This window comes from Haplochromis burtoni, unplaced genomic scaffold (assembly GCF_018398535.1).
Source record: "Haplochromis burtoni strain Fernald_Lab_line unplaced genomic scaffold, NCSU_Asbu1 Contig_543, whole genome shotgun sequence".
Classification (NCBI taxonomy): domain Eukaryota; kingdom Metazoa; phylum Chordata; class Actinopteri; order Cichliformes; family Cichlidae; genus Haplochromis; species Haplochromis burtoni.
In genome coordinates this window covers 76,661-91,647 of record NW_024582904.1, presented here as the reverse complement: position 1 = coordinate 91,647, position 14,987 = coordinate 76,661, and the positions used below count along the sequence as shown (strand labels likewise).

Sequence of the window (14,987 nt, the reverse complement as noted above, 5' to 3'; positions counted from 1 at the left end):
CTTTACTTGAAATAGTAATTAATTAAGATTTTGTTTACCACAAAGATAAAGGCACCTGACACTGAGTTTAAAAAACAACAACATTTTTTCCAGTTTTATTATGGAAAGCATGTCTGAACATTTAAACAGGAAACTGTCTATTAAGGGTTTACAAAGTTGGAACAGCCCTTTTTAAAGTATCAAATGGTTTATTACTTGGTTTGCCAGTATTTTTGCCTGGGCTCAGAACATAGACAGAAATAGAAATGCTTATTTTAAGTAAGATAAATAATAATAATAATGGCTCTGGTATGAATAAGGAGCACCAAAACATCGAGTTCAGGGTTAAAACATCAACATTTTGTGTCTTCTTCAGCAGTCAGTGCAAACCAGCCACATGAGCCTTTTATCAAAAAATCCATTTCCTTTAACTGGATTTGTGTTGGTTGAGCCTATCAGCTCCTTTGTGTGATGTGTGATGCCCAATATAACTTTGGGTTCACTAATATGAGTGAAACCGCTGTCTGGTGTTTTGCTGGTGGTGTGGCGATGCCTGGGAGGCCTGTGGGGTGCCTTTTCTGACCTGTACAGGTAACAGTGGTTATAATAGACAGGTGTAGGGCAGCACGAGGCATGTCTCAGCCAATCACAGCCGAGGTCCAGTGAGACTGCAGTGGTTTAAAACTGATAACAGCCGTGAGCTGAGCTCTATGGCTCAATGTGTCTGCAGAAATACCTTGAGACTGTAGGAGCCTCTGTCACACTATTTCTGCACCTTTTTTTTTACACTTTTAGTCTTTGCAAATCTTTTTTTTCTTCAAAGACAGTTTTAAGATGATTTCCTCTTCGCCGTTTCTTCTGCTGCTTCTCTCCGGATGGGGTTTGCTCAGTTTTGTCTCGGGTTCCCCCGCTGTGGAGGAAGCTTACGAGGCTGTGGTGAGCATCGTGTCTCCAGGACAGCAGTATCTGACCGGGGAATCCCTTCACTCCCTCTTTAATACACTGGAGCACCGTGTGCACTGCGGCGAAGTGCCGTGTGAAAAGGTGAGTTTTATTAGGCTAAAGCTGCAACCGAGCTGGAGAGCCCTGAGTCGGGTGCGGTGGAAAAAGGTCGAGGTCCAAAAGCTATTACGCAAGTGATAGATCGGGATAGGTCTGCTTTAAATTGTAATCAATTTGCTAATAATAAAAATAATGTTACATTTTTAAATTTTAACATTACTTCTTTTAGATTTAGATTTAAGTACTTATCTGCTGAACAATCATCTTAAGTTTACTTTCATGTTCCAAACTGCTTATTTACTCCTGTAAAAGTGTGCAAAAGTTAACTAAAAGTAAAGTAAGGGTGCTTTCAAATAATGCTGTAAGTACTTTTTAATCAAAGTGCAGCAAAGCGCAATAAACAGAAAATCCTTAAATCCCTTCAGCTTTAAAATGGCACCATTTTTCCACCTTGGCCGGCCAGTTGTTCCGAGCATTTGGTAGTTTCATGATGGGATTTAGGCGTCTATTTGTATTTTTATATTTAATCCCAGGCTTGTTTAATAAAGTGGACTTATCAATGGGAATCTTTGAGCTGCTTTTGAAAGGAAAAATGTCTTAAGTGTAACTTTATTGCATAATATTTGCCGTGGATGCACAGAAAAAAAAGACGAAGCAAAAAAGAAAGAAATATTATTTAATTGAACCTAAAAGTTCAGACCTTTTTCTTCTCTTTCCTCTTCTTCGTCTCATAAAGATTTTTTTTTTCTCTTTTGCAGTAAGTTATTAAATAAAGAGTCTCTGGTGGAAGTCTGGCTACTCTAATGGAAAAGTTTAATGACAACGTAATTGAAATGAGCTTTAATCAGGGTTATATCAAGAAAAAAGTGTTGGACAACATTTTGCCTTGTATCAATAGGCTTCTTCCTTCAGTCAACAGGAGCCTAAACACCGATCAGGGCCTTTAGCGGCAGGTGTTTCTCCTGCCTGAGAATGAGCCTTTTTAAGGGTGCTGTGTTCACATCCCTATCTGACCATCTGATAAAGATAAAACCTCAGTTTTTTTTCAGTAAAGGAATCTTCAGCTCATAAAAGCTGGTTTAAAAATAAGTTATTACAGTGCTGGTGATTTTTATCCAGCTTTGGCTAAAAGCTCTCTTAAGGGGCACCAAAAATTAAGCAAGAAAAAAAAAACAGGCTGGCTGAAACAATTACTCTTCGGTTTCAGGTTCAGTGTGTTAGCACTAATCCATGCTTATTTTATAAGTGTTGCTGTTACTCAAAGCATTTGCAGGCAACTTAGACAAAACCCCTTTATCAGTGAGTAAGAGAGAAGTCCTTGGACTTCTTAGGTGTCAGCTGAAAACAGCAGGAATGTGCAATGCATGCCTGATAAATGTTTGCTATCAGACAGCTGTGGCAGCCACCAGTGAATGATGCATGAAATAAAAGAGATGAGAAACTGTTAAACTGTCAATTTCATTGTAAGAACTTAGCAGTAGTGACATCGGCTTGCACTGTGGATTATAACAGGAAAAATGTGAAAGAGGTTCAATATTGACCCACAATAAAAAAAAGTTTCTATTATTCCGCTGTCTAGGAGTTTATATGCAGTGCTGTGAAAACTTATTTGTCCGCTTGTGATTTCTTAGCTTTTTGAATATTTGTCAAATTTAGATGTTTTGCATAATCTAACCAATTTTATCATTAAGCAAAGAAAACCCAAATTGATGCAAAATCCATTTTTTAAATGATGATTTTTTTTTAAAGCTATCCAAACCGACCTGGTCTTGTGTGAAAACCTCAGCCTAACTGGTTGTGCCGCACCCTTGGCAGCAAGAACTGCAGTCAAGTGTTGTATTAACTGGAATTGAGTCTTTCACATTTCTGTGGAGGAATTTTGGTCCACTCTTATTTGCAGAATTCCTTTAATTCAGCAACACTGGAGGGTTTTCAGGCATGAGCGGCCTGTTTAGGGTTATGCCGAAGCATCTCAATAAGATTTTCAGACTTTGACTAGCCCAATCCAAAACCTCCACTTTGTCTTTTTTTTAACCATTCAGAGGTGGACATGCTGGTTTGACTCTAATCATTGTCCTGCTGCATAACCCAAGTGCTCTTGAGCTTCAGCCCTCTCTAGTAGAGAGCAGAATTCATGAATCCACCATGTTTGACCCCACCCGGAGAGAAGCATTTTAGGAAATGCCGTGTTAGTTTTACACCACATGTAGCGGGGACTCAAACCTTTCAAAAAGTTCACATTTTTTCTTATCAGTCCATAGAATATTTTCTCAAAAGTCTTGGGGATCATCAAGATGTTGTTGCTGTTTTTAATTTGGCAAATGTGAGACGAGTCTTTGTGTTCTTTGCTCGGCACTGCACTGTTAGAAAAAACATCTTAAAAAAACAGTAATACTCCGGCAGCTGGGGCGCCAAAATAATACCGTAAAATAACAGAAAATAACTTGCTCATAAAAATATGGTTATTTCCAGTAATGAAAATACAATTTGTTGCCCTAATTTTACATGGGATTTTGCCTTTTTCAAGTGCTTTTAAACATTAAATTAGGAACAATTTAATGTGATTAAACAATGAAATTACCTATAAACAAGGTCAATGAATGCGGCAATATGGATAATAATACTTAAATGTACAGAAATATACAGTTAACAGTTGGTTTAAATAATAATGGATGACATTTATATCGTGCTTTTTGAGACCCTCAAAGCGCTTTACAATTCCCCTCTGGCCATCACCAGTAGGTGAAGTGTCTTGCCCAAGGACACAACTACCGAGAGTGTTCGAGCCGGGGCTCGAACCGGCAACCTTCTGATTACAAGGCGAACTGCCAACTCTTGAGCCACGATCGCCCTAAGTAAGGACTGCGTAAGGAGAAACACTTTTCATGATACTGTAGGTTCTCTTAGGAGTTATTATTATAATCACAGCAATGTATTGATTCTGTAAGAGTTTAAAGGGCCAGTTCACTCAAAATAAAATTTAGTCAACAACAACACATAGTTGGATTTTTGCTTTGTACCAATCTGCTGTAAAATATAGTCGTATGATTCTTTACCATCTAATCAGTCATTCGTGACCCAACTTTTAGGTCAAGATTGGTGGATATCAGTATTTTATGATATGCAGCGATCTTGTTGCTTACATCATCTCTAATAAAAGACAATAAAACTGCTGATATTCATGAGATATGGATTAGATTAGATTATAGGTTTCTGATAATTCTGGATAATCCTGTATAAATGCACCAATAAAGCAATCAATTCATGACCTCTTTGCAGTAGCATCGTTTATGTTCACATACACTTTATTAGATACACCATGCCAGTACCAGACTGGACCCCTTTTTGACTCCGGAGCTGTTTTAGTTCATCATGGCACAGATTTAACAAGGTGCTGGAAACGTTCCTCCGGGAGATTGGTTCATATTGACAGCATCACACAGTTGCTGCAGATTTGTCGTCTGCATATCCAACAAATCTGCTGGACTGAGTTCTGGTGACTGTGGTGGTCGTTTGAGTACAGCGGACTCACTGTCATGTAAAAGAAACCACTTTGAGATTATTTGAGCTTTGTCGATGGTGTGTCATCATGTGTGGTTAGAAGATGGATACACTGTGGTTGTAAAGGGATGGAACAATACTCACGTAGGATGTGAGGTTTAAACAATGCTCAGATAGTAATAGGGGGCCTAAAAATCTCCCATAATATTAAATCACCAGCCACACTTTCAGCCATTGAGAGAAGTAGGATGGATCGATGCTTTCATGTTGTTCATTTCAAATTCAAGGGTAGTAAAACAAAGCACAGTTTTTCCAGTCTTCTATCAGGAAGTGTGGCTCCAAGTGTAGTCCTCTGCTGCTTTAGTCAACATGCTGTGCATTTAGAAACGCTCTTCTGCATACTTTGGTTGTAACAAGTAGTTATTTGAGTTACTGCTGCGTTCCTGTCAGTTCCAAGGAGTCTCTGACTTCTGGCATCAACACAGTGTTTTTACCCTGCTTACTGGATATTTTCTCTTTTTCAAACAGTTTCTGAAATACTCCAAAACAACCATGCAACATGTAAAGTCACTTAAATCACTTTTCTTCTCTTCTGGTGATCAGATTGTATTTCAGTAGGTCATCTTGACTTGACTTTCTACATGCCTAAATGCATTGAGTTCCTGTATTGGGCTGATTAGAACACTTGTACCTTCTATAGATAAATTTCATGAGATTGAAATGACTGTTTAATCTTTTTATCCCCTCTTTTTGCTCTCTGGACACAAAGTGTGATCTTGCAGATGCCGTTCATCAGCTCATAGGCAATCCCGACGTCCAATATGAGGAAGAAACGAGAAGAAACAGTGTAAATGTGGCTGTCACTGTATCTCAGTTCACGGCTCTCGCCTCCGGCTCCGTCCTTTACCTTTCTTCTCCTGGTCTGGTCTGCACAGCGATAAAAACAGGAACATGGGGAGAAGAGACTGAAAAATTCCTGCACAAATTCACACATAATGATCCCCATGAACACAAGAGTGAGGCAAACCATGACCATGAACACATAGACGTCCATGGATTAGAAGGTGTCATTCAAGAGCTTCGCAGCCACTACGACCCCACAGAAAGTGAGGTAAGCACAAGCCTATACTCAATCTTCAGTAAATAGTATTTATTGCTCTCTTTTGACCATATTCATTATAAACTGGATAGTGACAAGATAAGAAGAATGTAAAATATTAGCCTTCGAGTTTCCAAAAACTTTTTTTTCCAAAAATATTGTAGCTTTTAATTCACCAGCAAACTTCAACTAAAGGAGTCGCGAGTAAACCAGCTGGGAAATTAAAGAGACACATGCGAGGAGATCGCTTCCCCATAACAGTCAGTTGTACATTTCCTTTATGCAGTATAACATGAGAAAAAAGTGAGCATATAGATGTTCACAGATTAAATAACTAATAAATAACTAATAATAACAAATAAATAAACTCTTGCAGGGTGTGTTTTATTTGATTGCTGACAATGGAAGCTTACATACAGATTTATATCACAGCTGGTCAGACGGGCTGGGTTTTGCCCTGTATTTAGCCACATCACCATAACACCTGATCATGATTAAAAGTGCTCTTTGTATCCGTTTCATTTTACTGGCTTGATTATGTAATTTATTTATTAGAATAGAATAGTTCACAAAAGCTCGACATGATGTTGGACTGTAACGTTCAGTGAAAAGTTGCTTTTGTTTTTTCCGATTTACTTCCTTAAGACAAAAGTTTTGTCAGATTTCCAAACATTTAGCTGTGCTTCTTCTTGTATTTTAGAGTTTGTATGTACAGTGTTGACAGCATGTTCTAGCAGTTTCATTATTATTATTATTTGTTTTTTATTTTATTTTGTGTATCAAATTTTTGGGGTTTGTAATTTTATCTAGTGCAGATAGTTTTTCACAGACAGACAGTTTTTACACAACAATGTCCTCATATGACAGAGTTCCTCCGTGTAAAATTCTTACATATTAATATTTAACAGATTAAGTTGAGGAAAGTTAATACAACACTAAAAAATCAACAGTCCATAATAATGGTGCACCATTTCAGGAAAACAATAATGAATCAGGGAGAGTTGAGTGTTAAGTATATTTCCAGGATTTACACCAGCCAGCCGTATTATTTAAACCACAGACAGGTGAAATTCAAATCCGGCTGGCTGTTTATACAGTCATCACGGGCATCATCATCGTGCTAATTTACAGCCTTATATCCACATACATACACCCCATCTCATATTTGGTTAAATATCCCTTATCAGGTTGCATCTGCAGATATTTTTGTAGCAATCAAAAGGTTTCTGGCATAATTCAGGCTGGATGTTTGACCACTAATCTTTGCAGAACTGGCAGGCTTCATTTAAATTGGCTTGTCCATGTGGGCAGCTGCACATTCTGGTCAAACTTGAAGGTGTGGATTTTGGAGCAGGACCTTTTTCTTGATCAGCGCCATCCCAGTGATGCTTGGATGTATGTCTTAAAATCTTTCCATCCTGGGAAAATAAAACTTCAAAGAAAGGGTTAAAAGTCCAAAACTACCATAACATGATGAGTGTATGCATACATCTTACACAACTGTGCAATGAGCATAGGATCATCAGATCGGATAGCCTGGTCTGATGAACCACATATTGTATTGCTTCATATGAATGGCCCTATTAAAATCCCTTGAATGTGTAAGAGATGGTGATAGCAATAAAAAAAGTATGTTAGCTGAAGGACTGGGGAGTGCTTTGCTGGGAAACCTTAGATTCTGGAATTTATGTGGACTTTAATTTTCATATACAACCTATCTGTGGACATTGTTGCACACCACGTACTCCCTTTTATGGCAACATTATTTCCCCGATGGCCTCTTTAAGCATGATAATGCACCCTCCCAAATTACAACACCTTTATCTAAACAGTAAAGGCCACTGAGGGGTCATTTAACAAGGAATTTATGGAATACTTAAAAAACAAAGAGAATAAATCTAACAACAATAAAATTGTTAAATATTAGTTTAAAGAAAGGACATGCATTCACACTGTTCAATGTCCACTACAAGGGATTAAAGGGGATTAGATTATCTAATTTTACAAGCTTTTTGTGTTGTGTTTCACTTGTGTGGAGCACAGTCATTAAAACCCTTTGTCCAGTCTCAGTATTCACATGTTGATTCATAAGGACCAAAAAGTAAGGAAAGCTAGTGCGGTTTGAAAATGATCTGCAATGGCTTTAAGAATCTAAAGAAGACCTAGAAAAACAATAACTCCACTCCATGTAGAGTCCATGCTTTGACAATTCAGGCGTCCCACGTGCATTATGTACTAACTGACCATTGCTCAAAAGTGTTCAAAATGTCAACTGTGTTTAAATGTGTCGCCGTTCTAAAACACTCAGCCCCTTTTCTTTTCTTATTACTATGTTATAGAACTGTATAAGCGCTAGTGGCATCATGGCACAGGTCGACACATCATCAGGAGACCAGAAACAGGAAGTGGGTGCGGTTTTGGGATATGTGCTGAATCACGCCCTGCAAGGTCACTGCTTCACTGATCAGTCCCTGCCTGATGAGAGCTTCTTCGTGAACTACATCATGGAGCAGCTCGGCTCAGAAAATTTCACTATCCTGGGTAAATGTGCATAGACACAAAAAAACATATGAGCATTAATATATGTGCAATCACTCAAATACCCACAGCCTGTAAAACACTAACTCTGCAGGGCACTTTACAGGAACTGCTTTATTTATAAATCAACGATTGTTGTGGTCACTCCTTTGTAGTAACATAGGGAAAATGTAGTCCCATTAGCCTATTATGCCTTGCTAACAGATAATTATGTGAATCCTGAGGCCATTTTGTTCAGTTGCTTTGTGTGTGACTGTAGACCTAAAGGCTGTCATGAAGAGCCTGAATATCGGACCTAGCTCCGAGGAAGACCATGGACATGAGCACACAGCAGATGACCATGATGACAATGTCCAGAGATGGAGGAAGAGAAGCAGTGACAGTGTTGAGGGACGTGAAAGTAATAACACTTGGGAACAGGTACCAACCTAGAAACACAAGAAAATGCCAATTGGTTCACACATTTCATCATTTAAATACCAGCGAGGTGTAAGTTATATAATGGATGTCTGTGGTTTGTTTTTCCCAGCGTTGTTTCTCAGCTGAAGAACTGGTCCAGATCTACGGCCTGGCAGAGAATAGCTCTGCCTCCTCTGGTCTGGGTCGGCCTGGCGTGATTCAGCTCAGCCCTGCGCTTGTCCAGCAGATCCTGAGCGGAGCCTGTGCAGATATTACAGATCCAGAAAAACCTGATGGGCTCTCCAAGGCTGAGAGTAAGTGTCGTTGTGGACTCAAGTAACAAATAGTTCTACAAGTTGACAGTTTGGCATGTCTCAAAGGCTGGGAAATAAGATCTGTTTGTGCATTACTTATAGCTAACAACTGGTCTCTAATGGACATTCCAGGCACTTTTTTTCCTGTTTTCATTTGATGTCACTGCTAGTTGTTTCCTGCACACAAACAGACTTGATTCACAAATTCAAATTCTGGATTGTCCCTGAAGCACCTATTTCCAATTGCTGATTTTCAATTACAACATAAAGGCTGGTAGATGTCAAAGAAAATGCACATCCTGTAGGGATTTTCACTTTTTCAGAACGAATGTTAGGAGATATAAAGTGGAAATCTCGAGGGCTGAAAAATGCTTGCCTTTTGGAGCATTTCAAGTAGACATCTCTGTTTTCTAGCATTTTATTTAGTTATTTAGCAATCATTAGCAGTGCTTAGTGGGTATGAATGCATTCATACAATCTTTAGCTGAAAATTGCTAACTAAGCTTGCTACCATTAACTGTTAACTTAGCATTCCACCCTTTTAATTATGGTCACTTCTGTGCTCGAAAAAACTAAGATGGTACTGATGACATTAAAAGAGTTAAGGCTTCAAGATGCATCCACTTTTCAGTGAGCAGAATCCCAATTAATATACATGCTATCATTTGTCTCTTTCTCATGTAGGATACCTCTATGCAACCATCGCCAATTTCCTGATAACAGTGATATCCATGTTTGGCATTGTGGTGTTGCTGTGTGCCGCCTGTACCAGTGTTTTCCAGATGTGCATCCAGTTTTGCATCAGCCTGGCAGTCGGTTCACTGACTGGAGATGCCCTATTGCACCTGATGCCAACAGTGAGGGATTTTAAAGCTTTTAGATTGGAATCATAAGGCATTTATTAAGATTGTAATGGGTGATATGCTAGCACAGTGATACTATGTAAAAACTGATTAGTCTTTTCATATATTAACATTAATGATATACTCATTTTGTCTTTCTCCTGCAATCTTTATGTAGTTTCTGGGTTTGCACGTGCACTCAGACAACGGTGGCAGCAGCGAACATTCAAGTCACAGTCATGAGGAGGAAACTCCGGACTACGTATACAAGATGCTGGTACTGATTGCAGGGATCTACTGCTTTTACCTGATGGAAGTTTCCTTCTCTCTGATCACATATGGTGATAAGCATAACGACCATAAACATCACCATGGGGTAAGAAGAAAACAAGAAAACTCCTCATACAGAACACATTGTGTAATGTGTAATGTTAACCTTGTCATCCATTTACAACCAAAGTTGGTTATAAATATTGTGGCAGACACATGTACTGACATTTAAAAAGTTCAAAAAATACTTTTTTAAGTATTTGTCCTTCTTTGTCTCAAGTTCTTTCCTTCTGTCTCAGCCTGTAGGCTACATTTCTGAACAGTTTTGCCTTTCTCTCCTTTCAGGAAGAATCTGAGCCTCACCACTGTGACCATGGGAGAGTTTTAGAGATGTATCAACAGGAACAGAAACAAAAAGACACAAAGTCACAGTCCATATCCAAAGAAGACCTGGTAAGAGATATGTGGTCATGTGAAAGTTTTCATACGACTGTGCAGTCATAAGTCCACACTTTTTGACTAAGTGGGATATACTTAGTATTTGACTAAGAGTACCCTACTTAGCACACTTGTACCCCATAATACTATGACTCAGTAGCTTGTAAGACCACCTTTAGCAGCAATAACTTGAGGTTATCATTTTCTATATGACTTTATTAGTCTCTCACATCATTGTGGAGGAATCTTGAGTATAGCATGAGAAAAAAAATCAATTATCAATAAAAATCAAATTAAACAAAATCATCATTAGTTACACTTTGCATAATGCATTTGTTTTAGGTTAGCTGTGAGGACAATGAGAAACCGCTTCCAGAGCCAAAGGAGCGCACCAGAGGTGAGTAAAGTTACATGTAACACAAAAAGTTCATCATCATCAAACAGAGAGAACTGGTTACTATAACTTTGCCTCCTCCTGCATTCACAGAGCAGCGACTGCTGCCTTATATGATTACGATCGGTGACACGATCCACAACTTTGCAGACGGCTTAGCGCTAGGTGCAGCTTTCGCCCTGTCCTGGAAGTCTGGTCTGGCCACGTCACTGGCTGTACTCTGCCATGAGTTACCGCATGAGCTCGGTAATTATCTTGAAAAACACAAAAACAGTGCCTAACCTAATCTTTTTTTTCAGTATTCATGCATTAAATCACCTTATTTTCCTCCCCAGGTGACTTTGCCATTTTGCTCAACTGTGGCCTGTCTGTCCGCAAGGCCTTAGCTCTAAACATCGCCAGCACCCTGACCTCGTTCATCGGCATGTACATCGCTCTGTCTGTAGCCACTGACCTCGCTACCCAGCAGTGGATAGGTGCCATTACTGCAGGGCTCTTTCTATACGTGGGACTCGCTGATATGGTGAGTGTTACTTGTAACAAATCTGACTCTTTCACAGAAGTAGCACAATCTGATAACTGTTGTTTAATTATCATCTCCATCCTTTTTCATTGTAGCTGCCCACCATGATCCATATCAGCAACAAGAAACCCTGGCTGACATTTCTGCTGCAGAATGTCGGCCTTTTGGCAGGGTGGGGTATTTTATTGTTGTTGTCTCTTTATGAGGAGAAGATAAGTTTTTAATGCACAGTCTGGCAAGTGAACGGTCTCTCTGAGATCTTATGAGAGTTTATGAATGTTGCTGACAGGTTGCTGTAAGACCTAGTTTATACTTGATTTCTTAAGGAATTCCTAATGAAGACACGGTGTACCAGACACACAAAACCCACTTGTGCAGTCTGCCAAGGTGAAGAGTGTCTCTGCAAACCATTCGTTCCAGAGTATTTATTTTCTGTGCGAGGTATTAGAAAAGAGAGCAGGTTTCAATATTGAAGATCACAAGAAATGTAGTACCACAGATAACCCAGAGACCACAATAACCCATTAAATTATTTGAGTGTGTTTAGTTAAAAGTTCCTTTTATTTGTTGCACTGATAACGTTTCACTGACAGCAAATACCAGAATGTGCTGCTCTGCTGTATTAGATAGATTTGTCCAAAAATATCACTTAGACACTTGAAATGTAAACCAAAGGGAAATGTAACATTCAAGCAAACATGTCTTTTTCTAATTCTAGATAAAAAAATAATAATATAATTATCTGGATTTTTTTTTTTTTATAAAAATAAGTAAAATGCTTTTTCTTTGTACCTTTTTAATAAACTGATATATTATTACATACTTATTGTAGTGGTTTGGGAATTTTAGGATTTGTGAAATCTTCCAATAAAATCTGGTTTAAGAGTGTCACACTGAGACAGCATATAATGGGAAGTTAAAGAAGTAACCCACAAGAATTCAACCAAAAAAAAGGAAATCTCTCTGCTCTCTTCTGTTCTGCTACTCAATCCCAAAACATGCAGCCTCACTCGCAGTGGTCCACTTGCACAGCTAAAGAAAGGTGCTCTATAGCCAAAATACACAAATAACCAAAGGTGGTACAGTGGTTAACACAGTAGGAAGGTGCTAGGCTTGAACCAAGCCAATGGATGGGGCCTATTAAATGTTCTCCCCATGCCTGCATGGTCACTCCACAGCCCACAGTGGTTCTAAATTGCCTGTAGCTGTGAACATAAACCATAATGTCTCGCTGGGTAACCCTCTGATAGACTTGTGATTTCACCAGGGTATACTTCGCCTTTTTCCCTATGACAGTTGTGATAGGCTCCAGCTCTTATCCACCCTGTATTTTGTGAAATTTGAGTTCAAATTCTGCATTTTGATCTTTAACCTTTAATAGAGCGTTCACCTGTGCTTTTGCATTAGATAACAAGTTGTAAGTGGAGAAGACAGGTTACGTCTTTAATCTGCGTAAAGTCATGGAGGTTAGGCGACAACTGCACTTTATCTCGCTTTATGCTCTAATCTCCTAAACTTAGAGCTCATATGAACATCCTCATTAGGGACAAAGTCCACTGACAACACATCACATGCCGACACAGAAGGATGTTTATTACTTTACACTCCATATGTATGCATGTAAGCATGCAGACTGTCTCAGACACGGTGACGTACATGATTGCAGCAGCTGAGGTTGTACGCTGACACTTTAAGAACACACTTTAAAAGCAAATTAGAGAACTGCTGACACACACACACACACACACACACACACACACACACACACACACACACACACACACACACACACAAAGCTCATCCCCCTGATGTCAGCTTTCCAAACTGGTATCCATAATTTTGAATCCTGACTGAATGTTTTCAGCGATTTTATGAGCCCACAGAGTCCTCTAACCTGACGTGCCAATAAAACACTCAAATTTAATTATCTCTCAGATTGGACCTTTGAGCATCTCATATATTACACTGCACAATACATCTTTTACAGTAGTGCTGGAAAACAGCAGACAGTTTTACAGGCAGAAAATAAAGACAGGGGATTATACGGTAACTGAAATAAAAGACTATGTGAAGGAGCTATAAAAACTGCATCAAATATAAAAGCAAATTTCCACTGTTATTGGAAAGCAATGGGACACTTATACGTGTTAACATAAAGGCAGTGGTGAACACGAAGAGCCTTTTTTGCAGTTATATTCACAAAGCAATCTACAGTTCAGGTACCATTTAAAGGTGAAATTACAGCCATACGTGTTTAACTGAATGACTGTTATCAAATGGAGATGATGAGTGGAAGAGCAGGACAGTCTGAGACCATTATTGCTACTGGCTGAATGGTCATATGACTAACATGCAAGGAGCTAAAGCATGTGAGTGCTGTCAGTGAGGGCATGTCTGCTATTTAAGCTTCAAACTTCCTCTACAAGGCTAGTAGCTCAACTGCAAACACGTTGCCTACTGTAGAAATAGAAACTGAATGATTGTGGTGTTAAATTATTAGGTTGGACTCCCTGTTGCCCTCCTCACTTTTGTCACACCTACCTTAACTCTTCATGGCTCAAATTCATCAAGATGCTGGAAACATTTCCCAGAGTTTTTGGTCGATATTGACGTGGTAGCATTAGCATGCATTCTCTTTATTGCACGAGGGTGTAACTGTCAGTATCCCTGCGTCTTCCACTGCCAACCATTTCATTTTGTACAATTCCCACCAGCTCTTTAAAGTCTGCTTTTTGCGCAATCTTTTCAGCGCCCTTAATCTTATCAGCAAACTGTGTTTATGTGCTAAAAGTAATAATTTCCTTGTAAGTAAACCCAATTGTAAAGTGTGATTTCCCTAACTTATTTACACAAGGCACTTTGTAGAGGGTACAGCAGCTGTGACCGTTTGTCTTGAGAACTGTTTGATCAAAGTTCTTCTGCAATCAAATCTCGTAAACTTGGCGGCCATTTTCAAATGCTGCCAGGTATTTATTTGGGCAGGTTTTTCAGAGGTCACACAAAAAATGTATAACTAGAATGAAATAGGATTTTTGACTTTTTTTCTTCTTTTTTTTTTAAAGGAGTTGCCCACAGATTTAAATTTAGGATCTATAAAGTAAAGTGTGTTATGTAAGTATAACGCCTCGCCTGCATCAGCTAGCTTGCAGGCTTTGCTCCATTTAGCAGGTTGGTTAGTTAATGGTAATAGCTTTGCTATCAGTTTGTTATAAGTAGTGCCAAACATTGTGATTCAAATGGCCATTTAATGGGAATAAAATGCTTTTATCAGCAGCCTGATGTCTTCATAATCTTCAACACACACTGAGAGATGATGGGCATTTACTCTGTAATGAGCACCGGCTAAACAGAAAATCTGTCATGCATTCTGTCTCACCTCATTTAACAAATGTATGCCTGGCGCTGTGGCATCTTTCAAACCTGAGATCCTGCAAGTCACAATTAAAGAATACAGTGTTTGTTTTCATCTTTTGAACCATTTTACTTCTCGTGACAGCTTTTCCATAGAGTGCAGCAGCATGTGGTTCGAGGTATGAAGCCTTTTGGCTAAAGGTAATCTATAAATAAAATACAACTGAGTGCTACAGCCTGGTCAGTATCACCAGAGAAACACATGATGATAATATCCTTATAGTGAACTGCTTTGGCAGATTTTTAATGCTCAGATAAGATGGTGCTGATGTTTATC

The 14,987-nt window shown here is 39.0% G+C and overlaps 1 protein-coding gene across 1 annotated transcript; it reads left to right on the top strand.

Moving 5' to 3' along the window:
• The first annotated feature begins 680 nt into the window (after window positions 1–680).
• slc39a4 (solute carrier family 39 member 4) lies at window positions 681–13,026 on the top strand. The gene is made up of 12 exons (XM_005947743.3): window positions 681–1,023; window positions 5,252–5,593; window positions 7,921–8,122; window positions 8,379–8,539; window positions 8,649–8,832; window positions 9,517–9,689; window positions 9,853–10,050; window positions 10,290–10,397; window positions 10,725–10,779; window positions 10,870–11,022; window positions 11,112–11,299; window positions 11,395–13,026. Exons 1-12 carry the CDS (start codon window positions 814–816, stop codon window positions 11,521–11,523), a joined length of 2,103 nt encoding a protein of 700 aa, XP_005947805.1. The 5' UTR covers window positions 681–813; the 3' UTR covers window positions 11,524–13,026.
• Window positions 13,027–14,987: the final 1,961 nt, after the last annotated feature.

Excerpts from the sequence above, each read along its gene's own strand:
- slc39a4 (XM_005947743.3), top strand. The coding sequence starts at position 814 with ATGATTTCCTCTTCGCCGTTTCTTCTGCTGCTTCTCTCCGGATGGGGT. Across the intron at positions 5,594-7,920 it reads ACGACCCCACAGAAAGTGAG|AACTGTATAAGCGCTAGTGG; the intron begins GTAAGCACAAGC and ends ACTATGTTATAG. Across the intron at positions 10,398-10,724 it reads CCATATCCAAAGAAGACCTG|GTTAGCTGTGAGGACAATGA; the intron begins GTAAGAGATATG and ends CATTTGTTTTAG.